This window comes from Carassius auratus, unplaced genomic scaffold (genome assembly GCF_003368295.1).
Source record: "Carassius auratus strain Wakin unplaced genomic scaffold, ASM336829v1 scaf_tig00035057, whole genome shotgun sequence".
Lineage (NCBI taxonomy): Eukaryota > Metazoa > Chordata > Actinopteri > Cypriniformes > Cyprinidae > Carassius > Carassius auratus.
In genome coordinates this window covers 108,077-129,394 of record NW_020526197.1, presented here as the reverse complement: position 1 = coordinate 129,394, position 21,318 = coordinate 108,077, and the positions used below count along the sequence as shown (strand labels likewise).

The 21,318-nt window shown below is 39.6% G+C and overlaps 1 protein-coding gene across 1 annotated transcript; it reads left to right on the top strand.

Annotated features, from left to right (window-relative positions):
* The first annotated feature begins 197 nt into the window (after positions 1-197).
* LOC113081799 (uncharacterized) lies at positions 198-20,852 on the top strand. Its single transcript, XM_026253749.1, has 7 exons — positions 198-298; positions 4,876-5,445; positions 5,643-6,320; positions 11,509-12,132; positions 12,320-13,204; positions 17,548-17,992; positions 20,102-20,852. Exons 1-7 carry the CDS (start codon positions 289-291, stop codon positions 20,850-20,852), a joined length of 3,963 nt encoding a protein of 1,320 aa, XP_026109534.1. The 5' UTR covers positions 198-288.
* Positions 20,853-21,318: the final 466 nt, after the last annotated feature.

Below are 21,318 nucleotides of genomic sequence, written 5' to 3'. Positions count from 1 at the left end.
TCAGGCAAAATATTACATATATAAAAAGGTTGCATATTATTTCTGTGATTTTTAATGAAATAAGGATTTTAAATAATGAAAATGACTTTATATCTGCTTATTCATCAGAACACTTAAAGAAGAAACCACATCTTCCCTATCTCATTTCTGTTTTAAAGAAAGAAAATGAATGGATGCAAGCAGTTTCATTTCAACAAACGCAAAATCACTTTTTCAAACCTCTGCTGATAAGTGTTTGTCTTTCAGAGTTATTCTTTTGAATTTTTATTTTAAGGCCTATGTGTTAAAATGGCATCAGGTAAGAAAATATTTACATACATCAACATTTTCTTATTGATTTATTACGTATTTATGAAATATTAGCGAACAGTAGGCAACTTGGTTTACTTTTTTTGATAATTAAATGACATTTCACTGCGCTCTTATATTTACAATTAAAAGTGGCACTGAACACCAAGATCTGCTGAAACGTTTTAACTAAACTTCTGGGTGAGGCTTCCTCTTTTAATCTGCAATGCTTTACACTTATCTTTGTTGATTTGTGGAAATAGTCTATTTATCAGAGGTGGACAGAAAAAAAAACTTTACTTCTCTACATTCCAAAGCATTATGTCATACTTTTTACTACTATTTAATATGAAACGTAGTGCGGTAAAACGTACAATATTATGTTTTGAATTAAAGTTTTCTAAAGAAAAGCACTCTGTTGAAAATTACTAACCGTGTAAATTACTGACACTTTAAAAGTATTTTACTGTAGAGTAAAAATACTTTACTACTATCCACCTCTGCTATTATTCATATTATTATTGCAGCTTTAGATCATTACATATGATCTGAAGTGTTATACTTGACACTGTAGATTTTCTGAATAGAGGGAAAGTCATAATTTTTGTATCATCAGTACAGTGTTCTGTACTCAGTTCGTATAAATTAGTAATTGCAAACACAAAAATTGTGCACAAATTGCTGCCAGTTTATAATGGCTAAACCATCTGTTTTCAATCTATGCCTGTGATTTATTTACTAGTGGTGGCATGTAGAAGTCCAGAAGCTGATTGTCCTTACAGTAAGAAAAAGAAATCACTGGCAGTGATATTATGATGAGTCAACTTGAAACATTTGTGCATTCCTTTTATAGAGCAACTGCAAATCTCTTAAATTATATACTGTACAAGTTCTGTAAATAATATTATCATTGCATTTTGTATTCTGAAACCATTTGCATTAGATTTGTGAAAATTTATATTTTTGCATGTCCATAGTTAAGAAAATATTTGTGATTATCATGATTATTAAAAGATGAGGTCCAAGGTCATGGTAGGTAAAAAAAACTGTTTTTCAAAGTGAATTAGTTTTGGGGTCTTTTTGCATTTATATTATTATAGAACGGTATATACTGATAGGGAATTGGTTTGTGAGAGTTAGGGGAATAGGGTTGGGACATGACCACAGGGCAACCTAAGTTTTTAAATGAAAAGTGCAGGTTGGGTTATAAGTAGATTTGATCATTTATTGCATTCATGGTGTGTGATGCTAAACTCACATTACTATTTTATAAATAAAGGCCCAATCCCATTGCTACCCCTTAACCCATCCTATTTCAAACACACAAACACATATCAGAGATCGCATTGCTCACACATCCAGAAGCAAAGAAACTTGCCAACGCTGTCCTGCGACTTCTATTAGTAACAGTTTAAATACTGAATCGCTACATTATATTTTCCAGCAACGAGAGGATAAAATCTCTGTTTTTGAAATAAACTCACTCATTGTAAAGCGGGACACTCAGATGCATGTAAAGGCCCTTAGTTTGAAGTGTGATCTCGAAAATCTTCGTTTAAAGGGCTATCTGGGCCTTGACACCACTACCCCTGCACGTGAATCCGCCAAAAGGAGGGGTAGGGGAAAGGGGAAGGGCTAAAGGGTAGAAATGGGACTGGGCTTAACTATACGAGTCATAATGAAGAACTAAACTAGACAGAAGTGAAAGTAATCAGTAACTGTGGACATAGGAACAAAAGAAAACCATATCTAGGACCAAGGAAAAAAAGCAACATACAAACGAAAACTTAAGCAACATGATTATATATGCTCTGTTCTATTCAACACTTATTATTGTAATGCATATGTAAAATTGAAATAACAAAATCATCAATCTGTGTTCTGTACATTAAAAAAAGTCTAATGGAGCTTTTCCAACTGGTAAATGGCACGGTTTGGCTTACTTTTTGTGGGGTTTTCCACTGTGCACAGTACTAAAAGCTGTTACTTTTTTCATACTTCCCTGGTTGAGGTTTCAAGCAAGCCATACCGATATTAAAATGTGACATGTAAACAATGCAGATCACTTTTTGACCACCACAAGCAACTTGTATCATGGTCAGCAGATGAGGAGGCAGTGCAGCTGTAATGATCAGTCTATAATCCCACCCACATTGAATCAGTACTAAACTGAAGTGGAAAAGTAAACTGAGCAACAGTAAAGTCTGTTTCACACTAAGCGCGATGAGAAAAAATGAAGCGAATCGCAGACGAATGTTGCTTTCACACAGAGTGCTAAACGATTGATTGCCTCATGCTAATTCACGTCTGCATGCTAGGTGGCACTGGCAAACAATACATTTTTCCTCAGATAAGTATCTCACATGTTGATTTTGCATCCTCCACTGTCCTATATATACACAGCACTAAATTAATCAGTCTCTCCAGGCATTTAGCTGTCCATCCATGGTTTATGGTTTAAAAACAAACAGATGATTACTACTGGTGACACTGTCAACACAATTTAGGTGGCATGTCCACCAAAGCATTTTTCCCCAGAGGCTAACAATTGTGTTTAATTGTTCTCTATGGGAACGACATTTTTTTTATATATGGCAGGAACAGGCCAAGGCGTAGATTTTCGATTTTTTCGCTCATCACTGTCATCACTCTTTTGGCAGCGGGGTTACAATGGCAGAGGGGTGGGGCTAAAACCACACCAACCAACTGCCATACCCTGCTTGTACTATGACTGAACAATGGAGAAATTAATATTGCTTGTCTCCAAGTATGTCTTTACCAGATGGAACTCCCGCAATACCTCGATTGGTGTCACAAACACAAATAAATAAATATTTATAAAAAAACTATTGCTTTTATAGCCTAAAACTGTTACCGCATGCCTGGCAAGGTATCCCAAAAAGTAACATAGCAACAAAAGTCTAGTAAGTTGCTTTGAACTATAAAACACCTATAAAATGTCCACATAGTTTGAACTTGCTGCTTGCTCACAAATACTATCTTCAAAGAAGCTTTGCGTTCATATATTTTAACTCAAATCATTATTTTTTTATCTAATTAGATTGGATTAGATTAGATCAACTTAATTGTCATTTCGCATGTAATGCGCATGTAAGCAGGATAATGTACATCCAGCCAGTTGTTATCACAGAATATCCCTTACTTACACAACATTTTAATTATTTAAATTTATTTTCATTGATCATCTTTAAAAAAATAAAAACTCTCTAGCAGCAACAAACACTCCATCTGGATGGAGAGAGTTCATATCATGCAACTGTTTTAGTGGCAACTTAGTGTTGGCTTTTGTTTGTATGTAAACTGCCATGATTTAAAGACTTCCGTAAAGAATTCCCTTGGTACTTAAAAAGGTCTGAATTTAAAAAATAAACTCTGGTTTGGAACAGCAGAGACTGTTAATGCTAAAAAGACAGAGTTTGTGCACCAAGAGTTGTTGATATAGATATATAATCCTCCTGATTTCTTACCGGAGTGGTGTTTCCTGTCAGCTCTATGAGCAGTCGTCCAGCTAGCTCAGTGGCTTCGGGAGTGTGGTTGTTCAGCCAGGTTTCCATGTATATCATTGCACAGCAATCGGGTAAGTCCTTCTGTGCAGTGAGTCCAAAGCCCAAAGTATAATTCACTTTTTATGCGTACGCAAGGGTCAGTGTACAGAGTGCACGATGCGAATTCCATCATCAGAATAGTACAAGGATATTGTATGTGCACCACCTGATACTTTGTACGCTCAGGTCGCACATGTGCATTTAATTTCTTTTGCAGTTATCAGTTGTTCCAGAAACAAAAACAAAATATCAGAGACCGCAACAACAACAGACACTCACATTGACAAGCGAGAGGGTATGAGACAGCTCAGCTTTAGTTTAAACAAACAAATATTTGTTATCGGTCAAAATTACAGGGAATAATAGAGCAAACACTTTATATGGATGAAGCTTTCAAGAGTGCATGTGTCAACCGTCCACTTTCACGCACAACATCAAATGGAGTATAATTTGAAGGCTATGCGTTCGACTGTACACATACAAAAAACTAACTAACTAGGCATAGTTCATAGATTACACTAACATAAGCCTGCTTTTAGCCTTACCCTGGGAGTGGTTCACTTTCCACATATGGTATTGCACCATGATCCTGTTACATTATGAGTGCTCTGTGTGCTTAGAAAAAGCTGAAAATCATAACAACATAATGTAATGAATTATTATTATTATGTTGCTAGTACACTTGGGGGCATACACAGTCATTATCACCCTTCACTGGATGTATTTCAGAGGTAGTAATATTGTAACAAATTATTTTTAAATTACATTAATTAGCAATATATAATTTATTATATTTTGGAAGTAACTTGCTCTGTTTTTAATTGTATCACTTCAATTAGTATGGGGAGAAAATGTCCGTACTAAGATGCTGATATTTAAAATCCCTATCTTTGTGGGGACATTTTTTGGTGTTTTTTTTTCTTTTTTGAAAATGAAAAAAAGTTTTCTGGGGTAGGGTTTGGGTAAAGAGATAAAAGAAACACAGTTTGTACAGTAAAAAGCCATTACACCTCTTTTTCAGCGAGACAACTGAGGATTGTTCTGCTGGGGAAGAATGGATCAGAAAACAGCAGAGTGGGAAATACTATACTGGGTGCAGAAGGATTTCGCAGTGAATCTGCAACTAATTCACAGCAGCACAGTAAGAGAATCAGTGGAGCTGTGGAGGGGAGACACATCACAGTCATCAACACTCCTCACCTCCTCCAGCCAAATCTCCCATACCATCTGACAATCCAGAGAGTGAGAGAGTGTGTGTCTCTGGCTGCTCCAGGACCTCATGTGATCGCACTCATTCTGCAGAGTAAGGACTTCAACAAGGAGGACAGACAGAGGGTGAACACTGTGCTGAACCTCTTCAGTGAGCAAGCCATGAAACACACTATAGTGCTGACTACTGATGAAGAGACACGCGGCTCAATATTCACTAGGAATAACGCCATTCATAATGTAATAAAGGAGTGTGGAGGAAGACATTTTAGGTTTGATACAATAAACCCTGGATGGCGCTCAGAGATCTTCAGAAGGATGGAGAAGATGCTCAAGGAAAAACACGGAGAATATCTAATCTGCAACATGTATGAGGAAGGAGGTGATGGATTTCATTTTTTTTCTAATTCCCTATTTTTGAATAAGGAATTAAGACATTGACATGGTTGCCTTCAGTTTACTAAATAAATAAATATTGCAATCTAATCATACTGAACAATATAATGTCTTTGTTGTTGTTAAGAAAATGTACATTTGGTACCAAAGCTGATCTGAGTCTGCTGTCTCCATTGTTTTCAGTGAGGACTACTGGAAAAACAAAGCTGAACATTGTGCTGTGTGGAAATAATTCAACACTCAAGAGCATAGTGTCTAGAATGTTTAGAGGGACAGTAATTAAACCAATGAATAAACTTCTACCACAGAAAGAGATGAGCAGAGTGTGTCAGAAGAGAGAGGGAACGATTCATGGACGGCAGATCAGTGTCCTGGAGCTTCCAGCTCTGTCACAGCTCTCAGAGCAGGAAGTGATGCAGGAGACTTACCGCTGTCTGTTTCTCTGTGATCCTGGAGTTCACCATTTCATCCTCGTTACTCCTGTCTGTCCACTTACAAAAGAAGACAAAGCAGAAATGGAGAATATTAAAAGAATATTTAATTCTAATGAGCACTTCATGGTGCTTTTCATTGCTGAACTCTCTGTCGACCAAAGTGTGATAGATTATGTAGAATCCACAGAATCTCAGAAGGCTGTGAGTCTGTATGGGAGTTGGTACGATGTGATGGGTTTAAAGGACCAGAGAAGCTCCCAACAGATCTCAGACCTGTTTGATTGTATAGAGAGCATGAAGACTGAACCCTATTCTCTGCAGACATATATGAGAGCTCCAGAAAAGAAAGTCAGACATGAGCTAGAGGAGAAACTGAGAGTGAGAGACAATGAAATCAAAGAATTACAGATGAAGATCAAGACGCTGGGTAAGTGGATTCATCTCTTTACCTGAAAATGTGAAAACAGAAATACACTTACTGGTTATTTACATTACAGTTCATCAATAAATATTTTTTTACATATATGCTACCTATTTTGAAAAGAAAAAATGGGATTAAATGTATAATCTTAAACTTTTTTGTGAGCTAAATTGTTGAATATTTAGCAAATAGTGACTGGCCAGTAATCTCTAGTGTATAACACCTCCCTTTTTTTATGATGTTACTCTGAGGAAGTTCAACAGAAATTCGACCGGTCCTGAAAGATAAAACCACTTTACCAAACAAATATAATTTTTTCCCTGTATCTTATTCCCACAAGTACATACACTCTCTCTCTCTCTCTCTCTCTCACACACACACACACACACACACACACACACACATATATATATATTAGGGGTGTAACGGTTCACAAAATTCACGGTTCGGTTCGATACGATACACTGATGTCACGGTTCGGTTCGGTTCGGTTCGATACGTTTTAGATACAGCAAAATGTAAAAACATCTCAACTTTTCAGAATGCCGCAAGCGCACCGCGGGTCATGTGACAAGAACCAACCAATCAGCTTCATCCTTTCCCGTAACAACGTTGAGAGCTCAGCCAAGATGAAGGATCAGCTGATCATAGTTGTATATGGATTGCAATTTTGAAATAAATTTAGTAGCAGAGCTACTGCAAGCGATTTTTAGAGCTGCAAATCCATTTATCCTTCGCTGAAATTTCCGCGTCTCATGGAGAGAGCACGTCATTGTTGCTTAGCAAAGACAGACGCCTCATGAGCGCTTCTGCCCAAGCGCTTTGGAAAGGAGGAGAAAGACGCGCTTAGCGTTTTCCATGCGTTTTTAGGCATGATATGTGAACGGCCCCTAAGGCGCTCGCTCACTCAGCACGCGCTGAAGGCTCGTTGCAAAATGTCGAATGCCTTTAACAGACCAGAAATATAAGATCCTAAAATAACCAACAGGTCTGGTGTTTGGGTTGGATTCCCTGTAAGCTATAGTGTCTAAATGCTGCAGGGATAGTTTGCTGCGTGCATGTTTCTCCTTTTTTTCGTCTTTTCCCAGATAGTACTGACGCATATATCCCAGATATTCCCGCTGGTGTTTTTTTTTTTTTTTTTTTTTTATTCCCGCTGGTGTACCCTGTCATGTTGCAGATGCGACATACCGTTGTTTTTTTATCCACCACTCTCTTGCCATCACCATTATAGCTTAAAGGGAATCCAAAGTGCACCCAAACACCAGACCTGTTGGTTATTGGAGGATCTTCTCATTTCTAGTCTGTTAAACGCATTGGCTATTTTGCAACGAGCCTTCAGCGCGTACTGAGTGAGCGAGCGCCTGCTGAGTAGCCTAACATAAACATATAAGATGGTGTTTTTTTCTTCTTCGGGAGTGTCAGGGGCGTTGCCTGTTACGTTGTTTGGGTTATTGGGCTACCTTGTTGAACGCATATCATTATATTTCTCTCTCTCTCTCTCTTTTTTTTTTTTTTTCAAATATAATTAATTACTCCAACGAACCGTTCGGTATACATAATGCGTACCGCGTACCGAACCGAAAGCGTCGTACCGAACGGTTCAATACGAATACGCGTATCGTTACACCCCTAATATATATATATATATATATATATATATATATATATATATATATATACAGGTATCATGATCCAGTCTTTGAACTGCCGTTAATTCACCACACAGACTTTCACACTGCACAGTACACCCTGGAGAACATTTCCCATGATCCATTGCACGAATCACAAGTTCACCTGATAACAGTCATACCATGCACTTGAGAACAATTACACACACACACACACACACACACACACACACACAGCACAATCATCAGACACACTCTATAAGCATTGGACTTCTAACACACTGCCAAGTATTGTTCTGCACATATCCCTCTCCTAGCAATAGCTGAGATACCAAGCCATTCTTTGTTTGTTTTCTTTCTTGTATTGTTTTATAGTTTTGATAGTCTTGTTTCAGTTTATAGTTTTGATAGTCTTGTTTCAATTTCCAGTTTTCATAGTCTTGTTTCAATTTATAGTTTTCATAGTCTTATCTTAGTTTATAGTTTTAATAGTTTAGTCTTTTTCCTGCCTTGCCCTTTTTCTCATGTTTGACCCTTTGCTCTGGATTCTCTACCCCTCTTGCTAAGCACTTTGGGTATTGTTCGTTCATTGAAGACCCACACTTGCCCTAGAAATATTCTTTGTCTTGCCCTCTGTATATCTGTTTGCCAGTGCTTGACCCATGCCTTTTATGACCACGTCTCTGTCCAATAAAAGCTTCAATATGGATCCACACATGTCACGTCTCATCGGCTCCAACTTTACAGAAGGTGCATACATACAGGTGGATCTCTATAAATTAGAAAGTCGTGGAAAAGTTCATTTTTTTCTGTAATTCAACTCAATTTGTGAAACTCTTTATTAAACAATTTCAATACACACAGACTGAAGTTTTTAATTGTGATGATTTTGGCTAAATTCTAATTTATTGATATGTATATGGCAATATTAAGATGTATATGGCTATATATACCTGTATATAGCCACACAAATAAACAAGCATACAAACACTCTTTGTCTCTATGCAGATGAGTCAACATAATAAACTTATCATCAATGTCCAGACTTTAGATGAGCTGAAATGATGATGGTGATGAGATGAGATGAGTATAAATCCACAAGGTTATTTGATAGCGATGCAATGATATAATCCAATAATAAAATGAGTGAGAGGTGAAGATAGTCAATGGCATTCAGTGATTCACTGACCTTAACGCTGCGTTGATTAAGGACACATGCCATAGCCTCGCTTGCTGCCGGCAGCCTGGGATGTGGAGGGGTGGCTGCCATCCACCATGAAGGGGAGGAACAGGGAGCAGAGGGACTGGAGGGGCAGAGGATTATCAGGCCATCCACTAGGTGGCAGAGGAGTATCGGGCCATCCACTAAGGTCTATCCAGTGTCACTGCCAGGCATCATGGAAGAGTTTACCCAGTTTGGTGGAGGGCCGAGCAGCAGTGTGTCTGGGAAGTGGAACAAGATTTTTTTACTCTAAGCTCTTTCGTCTCTGTCTTTCATCATTCTTCTATCTCATTTTTTCTAGCCTTGTTTGTCTGTCTTTACCCCCAAGTATGCCATGACCCCTGTGATCAGCTCCCCCGGTGGGGGTGGCAGGGTGTGGAATAGAGAGAGGACTCAGATGCAGAGTAGTAAAAGGAGAATCTATATTCTCGCCACAAAACACAAAATAGCATAAACAATAATTAAATGTTGCTAAGTTGAACAGAGATCCCAGAGCTGGCCGGCACACTGCGGACCACTCGAGATGTCTCCATACTATGGGTCCTTGAACATTAGTGGATAAGACACTGAAGCTTGGACAACGCACAAAACATGGGCAAGGGCAAAACAATCTACTCACGGTGACAGACAGAAAGGCAGAGACATTTAAGGGAGTGGGGGAATAAGTGACAGATGTAAGAATCAGCTTGTGATTCGTGCACCACCGCTAAGATAAGCGCTGATTGCCCAGACCATGAGCTACCGAACATGACAGGACAACACAGACTGCTGGGGAAGCCAAGATGACACCCTGCACCGTGACAGTACCCTCCACCTCAGGAACGCGTCCTGGCATCCCCGGAGGATTCACCATAATGCTGATGAAACTGATTGATGAGAGCGCAATCCAGAATATTGTGAGCCGGAATCCAGAATCTCTCCTCCGGACCATAACCCTCCCAGTCCACCAGATATTTGTGACCACTGGTTGTTGACGAGTGCCTGGAAGACTGCCGGGGAGTTGGAAAGCCCAAACAGCATAACTAAATATTCAAAATGCCCCATATAGATGTTAAAAGCGGTCTTCCATTCATCCCTCTCCCTAATCTGAACCAAGTGATAAGCACTGCGGAGGTCCAACATTGCAAAGATGGTTCCCCCCTGTAAGAGCTCGAAGGCCGATGACATCAATGGCAAATTATAACAATTCTTTACCATAATGTCATTCAACCCTGGTAGTCAATACAGCAGTGATCCATCTTTCTTCTCCATGAATAGGAAGAGGCTTGCCCCAGCTGGAGAAGAGGAGGGGTGAATAATGCCTGCTACCAGAGAATCGTGTATATACCTCTTTATGGCCTCCCTCTCTGGACCAGACAGAGAGTAAAGTTGGTGTGACCCAATAACAAGTGAATAAGGAGAAATCAAATCTCCTCAGAATGATTAACAACCAAATTTTATGCAACAAACTTGGTGGCGTTGGTAATCCAAATAGGTTCGGCCAACACAATGGCCGAAATGTTGCCAATCTGGAATCAATGAAGTCACCATCTGCTCCAGAGTCGATTAATGCTGAAACTTTGTAAACAGCTCCCCCAAACTGTAATGAAACCTGAAATTCTGAACAACCACCAGGTGGCAGTTGAGTGGTAGTGACACTTACCATGGCCTCTACCTTGTGTTATAAGCGTCACCCCACCACAGGGCATGCCGCTACCATATGACCCACCTCACCGCAGTAGAGACAGAGTTGATTGGCCAAGTGAGGGCATCACTCTCCTATGGTCAGCAGTGCTCTCCCGACTTGCATAGACTCATCCTCCAGGAGGATGGGTGCTGAGACAGCATGTCACATGCTGCTCCAAACTCAGCCCCGGTTACGTGCTCATGGAGAATCCCCCTTCTTCAGTACTGGGAATGGGGGAATTACATTCATTGACCCAAATGGCGAAGACTGATAAGCCCATCCTAGCCAGAAGGCAGCTCCAGAGAATAGATCTAGTCCTTCACATGGTCAGCCAGGCTTTGGAGGAAGTTACTGAAATGACCAACATGAGTTGGGCTCACCCAAGTATGGAGCGGGGAGATTAAGACGCGGTTAGCTGGTAGTATGTTGTGTGGTGTGTAGTGAGCGCACTGATGCCTTTGCCCTGTGGCTGCCATGGCATCATCCAAGTGGATGCTGCACACTGGTGATGTTTGAGGAGAGGATTATAATTATAAAAATTATTATATGAATAAATTACTATACACTGATAAAAAAAAGCATGAAAATTAAAACGCACAATTTGCATGTGAGGATCTAAGGGTCCTTCAATGTGAACGCAGTATTATTTCATAACATGTTTATTTTTTGTTCCAGAGGGTGTGAGGCTGAATCTGGTGGTGTGTGGGAGTAACAGAGAATTAATATCCTTCATATCAAACCTGATCCTGAAGCAGAGCGAGAGCAGATCAGAGCTGAGCTCAGAGTGTGTGAGGAGAGACGTGGAGCTTGATGGACGTCTGGTCAGTCTGGTGGAGCTTCCAGCTCTGTTCAACACTCAGCTCTCAGAGGAGGAAGTGATGCGTCAGACTCACCGCTGTGTGTCTCTCTGTCATCCTGGAGTTCATGTGTTCATCCTCATCATTCCTGATGCTCCACTTAATAATGAAGACAGAGCAGAAATAGAGGAGATCCAGAGGATCTTCAGCTCTAGAGTCAACAAACACATCATGATCCTCATAAAGCAGGATTCAGAGCATCAGACTGCAGAACTCAATGAAGAAACACAGTCTGTCATTGAGAGATTTGGAGGACGACATAATTTCATTGGTCCAAACACACAAGCATCTGTGTTGTTGGAGAAATTAAAGCAGATGGTTGAAGAAAATAGTGGTGATTATTTCTCCACAGACAAATTGATGGACGAAAAGATGGAAAATCTGCAGAAATTTGAAATAAGGAGGGCAATTCATTCATTAGAGAAGTGGTTTCAGTCCCAAGGTAATGATCATGAAATCTGCAGGGATTAAACAGTTTTCATGATTGCTAAAGTCTTTGCAGAGATCAGAAGAAACCATATGACTAGCATATGGTGTTTTGGTATAAATTACACACATAGCATTCTCTGATTATGTAGATAATTGACAATCTTCACTTCAAATGTATTTTTTCTTTGATTTATCTTTAGATTCAAAAGAAAGAGAAGATGAACTAAGGATTGTGCTGCTGGGAAAAACTGGAGTTGGGAAGAGTTCAACAGGAAACACCATTTTAGGAAGAAAAGTGTTTGAATCAGACATTTCTCAAACATCTATTACTAAAGTGTGTCATAGAGAGACAGCTGAAATCAACAGCAGACACATTACTGTGATCGACACTCCAGGACTGTTTGATACTGATCTCAGTAATAAAGAAATCCAGAGAGAAATCAGCAACTGCATCTCCATGATCCTGCCTGGACCACATGTGTTTCTCTTACTGATCCCAGTGGGACGATTCACTCAAGAGGAGGAAAAATCACTGAAGATCATCCAAGAGATGTTTGGTGAAAACTCTTTAAAGTACACCATAGTGCTCTTCACCAGAGGAGACTTTCTAAAGAACAAAATCATTGAACAGTATCTGGGAGAACCTGGATCTACCCTTAAAAACCTGACTGAAGCATGTGGAAACAGATTCCATGTGTTCAATAATGAGACTAGAGACCGGACACAGGTGACTGATCTACTGCAGAAGATAGACAACATGGTGAAGACAAACGGAGGGAGTTACTACTCATGTAAGATGTTCAGAGAGATGGAGAGAGAACTACAAGAACAACAGAAGAACATATTGATGGAGAATGTGAGGCAAATAATCAGAGAAACAGAAGAACTGATGAACAAACATAAAGAAGAGAAAGAGAGGATGAAGATGAAGATTGAGGAAGAAAGACAGAATCATGAGAAAGTGAGAAAGATAAGAGAAAAAGAATATAAAAGAGACATTAAAGAAAGAGAGGAGCAAGAGAGAAAGATGAAAGAGGAGATGAAGAGAGAACAAGAGGAATGGGAGAAACAGAAACAACAGGAAAGACAAAGAAGAGAAGAAGAGGAGGAGAAATGGAGAAAGAAAGAAAATGCCATGGTAGATGAATATTATCAGAGACTTAAACAAGAGATAGAGAGAATAAAGGTGATGGTGGAGAAAGAAAGACAGAATCATGATCAAGACAGAAAGAGACTTGAAGAAGAGCATGAAAGAAAGAGAAAGAAAGAAAAGGAAATATGGGATGAATATTACCAGAAACTTGAAAAAGAAATCGAGAAAATGAACATGACAATGGAGGAAGAAAGGGATAATCATGATAAAGAGAGAACAAGGAGAGGAACAGTATAAAAAAGATACATTAAAGTCACTGAGGAACAAGAGAGAAATATTGGAGAGGAGCCGAAGAGAGAACGAGAGGAATGGGAGAAACAGAAGCAAAAGGAAAAAAAAAAGAAATATGAGAAGAAATGCAAATAGAAATTAAAGCTGCAAGCAGCTAAAATGGGCCCTCGCACCCGGGCTCACCACCAGCGAGCTGGTTTAAATTTGCATTTAAAGTCATAAATATAAGTGAAATATGTCAAAGTCATTTATATGTGTCAATCTTCCTGTTGCCAGCTATCATTATAATGGAATATTTGCCTTCAGATGTGTTCCGGCCAGGACTCTTATCGAACATGTGAAGTTTGGGGCAGATTGGACATTGTATGTCTGAGTTATAGCAACTTCATTTTTCATGGCGAATCATCAAAATTCGCCAGGCTGTCACGGACACGCCCTTCGACGAAAACTCAAGATCATCGCAATTTAACATCGCAAAGGCCTTTAGATTAGGCATACCAAATTTGGTGTTGATCTGAATAAATCTCTAGGAGGAGTTGGTTAAAGTACAATGCATGGAAATGACAAAAATTACACAAAATTTGCTCATAATATTAAAAATAACCAACTTCCTGTTGGGTTTAGAATTTTGCTCCAAGAGTCTTTTTTGTAGGTATTGGTGTGTTACATATGTGTGCCAATTTTCATGCATGTACGTGAAACATAGCTGGAAGGCTGTTGATTTTTTTTAGTATAGTTGGCGCTGTCGACCCATTTTGCCACACCCTCTTCTGAATCCTATATCAGACGAAAATTTTCACCAGGTTTGACACGTGTGCAAAGTTTCGCAAAAATGTGATTAATTTGGGAGCAGAAGAAGAAGAATAGACAAAGCAGATACAAGAGGGTCCTCACACCATTGGTGCTCGGGCCCAAATAACAGGCAATAAGGGATTACTATAATCAGAGACTTGATGGGAAAAAGAAGATCTTCAGAGTTCAAGCATGAAGATGAGAGAGTCTAGATGAAACACAAATACACTTGAGAAATGCACTTAAGTTGCTTTTTTATGCACTTTACATTTTTAATTGTACTGGCTCATTTTAGAACAACTTAACATATGTTCAAGTGAAAAGGATGACCTATGATCATTTTTGACTGTCAGCTACCTGCAAAAATCCATACCAATCGTTTTTCAGGTTGTGTCCTTTGCTGGAGCAGCTGAGAGAGGTGCACTATCATTACACTGTATGCCTCTAGAGGCGAATCACTGACACTTTGTGTTGTTTGTTTTAACACCTGAAGCTGTGCACTGCAGAGACCGGGACACTAAAGATGCAGATTTAACAAAAAACAAAGTAACTGTATGTATACTTTATACTAGAGTGCATGTCTTCATATCATTATAAGTCATTGATTTCTTGACTAGATGCTGCATAAGTGGAGAAGAGCAGTATGTTTGCTGTCAAGGCTGAGAAAAATTTTCAGCAAAATGTTGTTGTTGTTTTGTTTAGTTTTTTGCAATTTTTAAGCAAATCCGGCTGCAGTGTTGAACCCATTCCCAAATGAGATTCTTATTATTAACCTGTCTTCTTGTGCATTTCTCTTACATGGGCAGCCAGCCTTTTCAAGAATTTGGATGAATTAGTGTAATTGTACAGCTGCAGTGTTCTAGAAATAGAAAATTGGAACGACCAACTTATTTTGTGATGACTGAAAGTCATCATCTGCAACCTTGTGTTTCAGGGTTTCAGTCACCTTAGAGTGGCCTGTCATCTTGCAATTTCAGTGAAAATTATAGAGGAATGCTGCCATTTAAATAGGTTCTGTCAGGTAATTCAGGAAATTAGCATCAGTTGCAAAGTTATTCTTCAGATATCTCATTTAAGTTTTTATACTGTGCTTCAGAATACATTCAATTGATAAAATATCCTTAAAAAAACTGCCCTTCTACTCATGTTTGGATCATTTCAAATAGGACTAAGCGGTGACTTTGATGTTTTAACATTTTCATACAATAAATAAAAAAGAAATCAAATATTTGGGTAACACTTTATAATAACTGCACACTATTAATCAATAATTAAGCATTAGTAAACAGATAATTTCATAATTTATAAAACATTAATAGACAGTAATAAGCAGTTTCTAAATACAGATATTAATGCTTTGTTCTTGATTTAAAAGCATATCTATAATGTGTTTAATAATTGTATTTTCATACTTTATTCATGATCAATTTATCATTTCTCAATGAAGTATAGCATTATTTACAAACCAGTTATTTAGGAGTTGCCAGTGATTCATAAGATCACAAGAAATGTAGTAAATTCAGGTAGTTATAAAGCATTTAGTAGTGGTGAGTTAACTATTTATGTGAGCTCATCTAAAGTGAGTCTAGTTATGCCTTGTAAAGCATTTATAAAGGATACTTAAAGGCTCAGTTATCTTCTAAACAAAAAAACAGAAACAAACACAACACAGTGATACAGAACATATAAATATTAACAGCCTTTAAATCTCATTTGTAAAAGCTTTACAAGGCATAAATAGTCCTCACTTTAGATGAGCTCACAAAAATAGTTAGCTAACAACTACATATGTTTTATAACTACCTGAATGAACCCTGACTTACAGTAGAAATACATGTTAATAAACCATTTATTAACACTATAAGTAACTATTACTATATGTCTGAATAAAAAGATGTATGAATGCACATTTAAATAGTTTATTAATCATTTACTTACAATTTCTAAGTGATCTTATGAACCACTGACAATTCTTTAATAACTGGTGTGTAAATAATGCTATACTTAATTTAGAAATGATAAATTTTCTAAAATACATTATAGATATGCTTTTAAATCAGGTATAAAGCATTTATATCTGTATTTATAAACTGCTTATAAATGTCTATTAATGCTTTATAAATGAGGAATCAAATGTTTCCTAATGCTTAACTAATGATTAATAGCATGCAGTTAATGTAAAGTGTTACCAATATTTGTTTTAAACTTAACAAAAGCCTTCATCCCACGGTGTTAAATACTGAAATACTGAGTTGACAATGGTCCAATGGTCCAACTACAGCAACTACAGCAACTTGTTACGTCCAGTGACGTATTCAATTGTGTTGTCTGTATTGTTGCATGGTCCTTTTGTTGTTTCTCTCTTGCTCCGTCTCTCCTGCTTCTCTGGCTCCTCCCACTCTTTCCACTCGGGCAGGTAGCTGATTGCCTTTTCCAGCTGCATCTAATTACCAACCGAAGGAGAAGCAGTATAAAAGCTGAGCAGGAACTACAGAAGATGAGAACTTTTCTCCAGAGCATGTCCTTTGTCTAGCCTGGCCTCGTGCAGTTTGTTGTAGCCTTTTGGGGTTCTTTGTAGTAAACTTCATTAATCTGAAGTACTGTTGATTTCACTCTGTTGTTTGATTGTTACCTTTTTTGGAAGCTGTAGGGAGGTGGGTGCCTTTTTCTTTTGTCCTGTACATATTTTTCTCCTGGTTTGAGGATTAGATAGGGAGTTAGTGTATAACTTTGTTGTTGATTTTATTTTCATTTGACAGGTTTAGAAAGAATCTAATTTCCAGAATAGACACCCTTTTGTTTGTTATTTTGGCATTATTCCCCCTCCTGAAGTTTTGCTTCCCTCTTAATGTTATTTCTTTGAGAATTGTTAACTCCCAGCATTCACTGAGCTGTTAATAAACCTTTTTTTTTAACAGCCACCTTGTTGTTGTTGCTATGCAGGGGCTTGGGTAAATGCTCTTCCCAAACACTAATATTGTTACGTTACTGTTAAACCCCTAGATGCATAAGACGTAACATATTTTGGGGGCTCGTCCGAGATCGTTAGGTAGTAACTTTATTTATTGTGCTTTTGGAAAAGTATCATCGAGCTTTGGTTTTCTCTTTTTTGGTGGTGAGGGCAGTGTAGTGTAGTAATGGAATTTGACTTAATAGAGTTTACGCTTGCACCTTCCACAGATGTTTATAATCGATGCAAAAAAAAGGATTTGTTATTGATTGCTGATTTCTTTAATGTTACTGTGCCTGGAGGTGCTACTAAGCAGGTGGTTAAGGATGTGCTGTATGAGGAGTTAGTGACCAGAGGTATTTTGCCTGATGATTCACCGCCTGATGTGTCAAGGGAGGATGTAGCAGCTGGAGAGGCATCTGCTTCTAGTCCATATCTTGCCACTGAATATCGACTAGATCCGATGATTGAGGTTAAGTTAAAAGAGCTTGACTTGGAATTAAAAAAACAAGAACATGACATTAAAGTAGTACAACTCCGTACTGTCGAAGTTGAGGCAGATAGGGATATTAGGCTTAAAACACTTGAGATTGAAGCTGAGAATTTGCGGAGGAAGTCTGTTCAGCCTGTTCCCCTTCCACGTACGAGAGCTCCCTCTTCACCAGCATTTGGTGTTGCCCAGTTACAATCTAGTACCGTTAACTACGATTCAGTGGGTGATACCCAGTCAAACTTTGATGTTGCAAAGTATATAAAACTCATACCACCTTTTAGAGAAGCTGAAGTAGACTCCTACTTCATCACTTTCGAACGCATTGCCATAAAGTTAGGGTGGCCGAAGGAGATGTGGGGTCTCCTCCTGCAATGTTACTTTGTAGGTAAGGCACAGGAGGTCTGTTCTTCACTTCCGATTGAACAGTCTCTTGATTATGAGATGGTCAAAGCAGCAGTATTAAGAGCATATGAGTTGGTTCCTGAAGCCTACCGGCAGCGCTTCCGGAACTTATTGAAATCAGCCAAACAAACATATGTAGAGTTTGTGCGGGAGAAAAAAACACTTTTTGAAAAGTGGTGCCTCGCCAGTAAGGTGACGAGTTTTGAACAGTTGCAGGAACTTATTCTATTGGAAGAATTAAAGCATTGTGCTCCTGAAGCTTTAGTTGTTCATTTAAATGAACAAAAAGTAGGCACACTCTCTGAGGCAGCTGTGGTTGCAGATGAATTTGTGCTTACCCATAAGACAGTGTTCCCAGTTTCACGGCAGTCCAAACATCAGTATTTGAACTTTGAGCAATCGGGGAAGGAAACTTCAAATGTTCAAAGGGAAGGGGCAGACAAGGGTCGTAAGGCTGATGTAAGGCGCTTCGGTAGTAAACGTGTATGTTTCTATTGTTTGGATTCAGGGCACCTGATTTCTGATTGTAAAGCGTGGAAGCAGAAGTATGCTGCTGGGAAATCTAAAAGTGTGGCGTTTGCTCAGACTGTTTCAACTCCTGAAAGCTGTTCCATGCCAGTTAAGAGTACTGGGTACGAACCCTTTCTCCTTCATGGTTTTGTTTCCCTTTGTGCTGACTCTCTGGGTAAGCCTATCTCCATTCTAAGGGACACTGGTTCAACCCAGTCATTCATTCTAGCTGATGCATTGCCATTCTCACCAGAAACGTACTCCGGTATGGATGTGTTGGTCCGGGGAATTGAATTGGGATGTGTTAGGGTGCCATTGCATAGGGTTTATCTAAAGTCTGATTTGGTTACAGGTACAGTTCCTCTTGGTGTGCGAACTGAGTTGCCTGTGGATGGTGTGAGCCTTATTTTGGGGAATGACTTGGCGGGTGGTAAGGTTTTTCCATCCCCGGTTGTTGTAGCCTCCTCTACTGATCCTGAAAACTCTAACTCAGAAGCAGTAGATCTGAAATTTGACAGAGATCATCTAGTTGCTGCCCAAAAATCTGACCCATCTCTAGAACCCTGTGTTGAGGCAGCTGTTCCGTTGGCTGATTCGTGCAGTACTAGAATAGCTTTCTTCTGGGAAAATGGTGTTTTAATGCGTCGTTGGAGGCCACACGAAGTTGATGATGCTTTAGCTGTCTATCAAATAGTCTTACCCTCTGATTATCGTCCTCAAGTATTGCAGCTAGCCCATGAGCATCCCCTTTCTGGCCACCTTGGGGTTAATAAAACCTATAAACGCATTTCCCGGTATTTCTTCTGGCCTGGATTGAAATCTAGTGTGTCCAGATTCTGCAAGTGCTGCCATGTTTGCCAAATGGCGGGTAAGCCGAATCAGACCATTCCATCTGCTCCACTACATCCAATTCCAGTGGTGGGAGAGCCCTTTGAGCGTTTGATTTTGGATTGCGTTGGGCCACTTCCAAAATCCAAATCGGGACACCAATATGTTTTAACCCTGATGTGTGCTGCAACTCGGTTCCCAGAAGCCGTGCCACTCCGTACTCTTAAAGCCCAGGCCATTGTGAAGGAAATAGTTAAGTTCTGTTCAACATTTGGACTGCCTAAAGTTATCCAAACAGATCGTGGTACCAACTTCACTTCCAAGGTGTTCTCTCAAGTTTTACAACAGTTAGGAGTTGATCATCAGCTCTCCAGTGCATACCATCCAGAGTCCCAGGGGGCGCTAGAGCGCTTTCACCAAACCCTCAAAACAATGCTACGTGCGTATTGTATAAGTACTAATAGAGACTGGGCTGAAGGTCTGCCATTATTAATGTTTGCAATCAGGGAAACTGTACAGGAGTCATTGGGTTTTAGTCCTGCAGAGCTGGTGTTCGGGCACACTGTCCGGGGGCCCTTAAAACTGCTGAGAGAGCAGTTGTTGTCCAAACATCCTGTGTCTAGAAACATTTTGGACTACGTGAGTGCTTTCCGGGAACGTCTCCATAAAGCTTGTGAGGTGGCAAAGGCTCATTTGGTGACCGCACAGTCCAAGATGAAGTTGCGTTATGACAAAACCAGTGTAAAACGTATCTTCCAACCTGGTGATTTAGTTTTAGTTTTGCTTCCTGTTCCAGGCTCAGCGCTGCATGCTAAGTTTACAGGTCCTTATGCCATTGATAAGAGACTTTCTGACACAGATTATGTGATCTCGACTCCAGATCGTAGGAGAAAGAGTAGAGTGTGTCATCTGAACATGTTAAAGGCTTATGTCACAAAAGAAACCTCCAAAGCTTGTGTTGACACTGTTACATCTGTAGTTGCTGCTACTGTGCTGTCTGCAGCATATTCTCCTGTGGAGGATAACCTGATTGTACATGAAGACCGAATGTCCTGTACACGTCTAGACAATTCAGCGGTCCTGAATGACTTGGATGCATATCTTGCTCATTTGCCAAATGACCAGCGAACAGATATCATTGAGTTAATGAGTAGATACCCTACCCTGTTCTCCGATATCCCCAGCCAGACTACCGTCCTCATGCATGATATTGATGTAGGTAGCTCTGCTCCTATAAAACAACACCCCTACCGTGTAAACCCTCATAAACGTGAGATAATGAAGTCAGAAGTTGAATACCTACTGCAACAAGGTTTTGCTAAGCCTAGCCAGAGCCCCCTGGAGTTCCCCATGCTTGCTCGTTCCAAAGTCTAACTCAACCCATCGCTTTTGTACTGACTACCGCAAAGTGAATAGTCTCACCAAGCCTGACTCTTTTCCTCTTCCCCGAATAGAGGATTGTGTTGATCGAGTCGGTTCTGCACGTTACGTCACCAAGTTAGATCTCCTAAAAGGCTACTGGCAGGTGCCCCTCACACCGCGGGCCTCAGAAATATCTGCTTTCGTTACCCCTGACAACTTTCTGCAGTACTCTGTTATGGCTTTCGGGATGCGAAATGCACCTGCGACCTTCCAGCGCTTAATGCAACAGGTACTGTCGGGAGTAACCAATTGCGAGGCCTACTTGGATGATGTGGTGGTCTATTCTGCTAGTTGGGAGGAACATCTGAATAGTCTAAATCAAGTTTTCTGTAGGTTATCTGGGGCATCTTTGACCTTGAACTTGACTAAGTGCGAGTTTGGTAAGGCCGTAGTTACTTACCTTGGTAAGAAGGTTGGC

What these genes read in the sequence shown, in the direction of transcription:
- LOC113081799 (XM_026253749.1), top strand. An exon ending in CAACATGTATGAGGAAGGAG is followed by an intron (nt 5,446 to 5,642) that starts GTGATGGATTTC and finishes CATTGTTTTCAG; the next exon opens with TGAGGACTACTGGAAAAACA. An exon ending in TCAAACTTTGATGTTGCAAA is followed by an intron (nt 17,993 to 20,101) that starts GTATATAAAACT and finishes TCCTGTGTCTAG; the next exon opens with AAACATTTTGGACTACGTGA.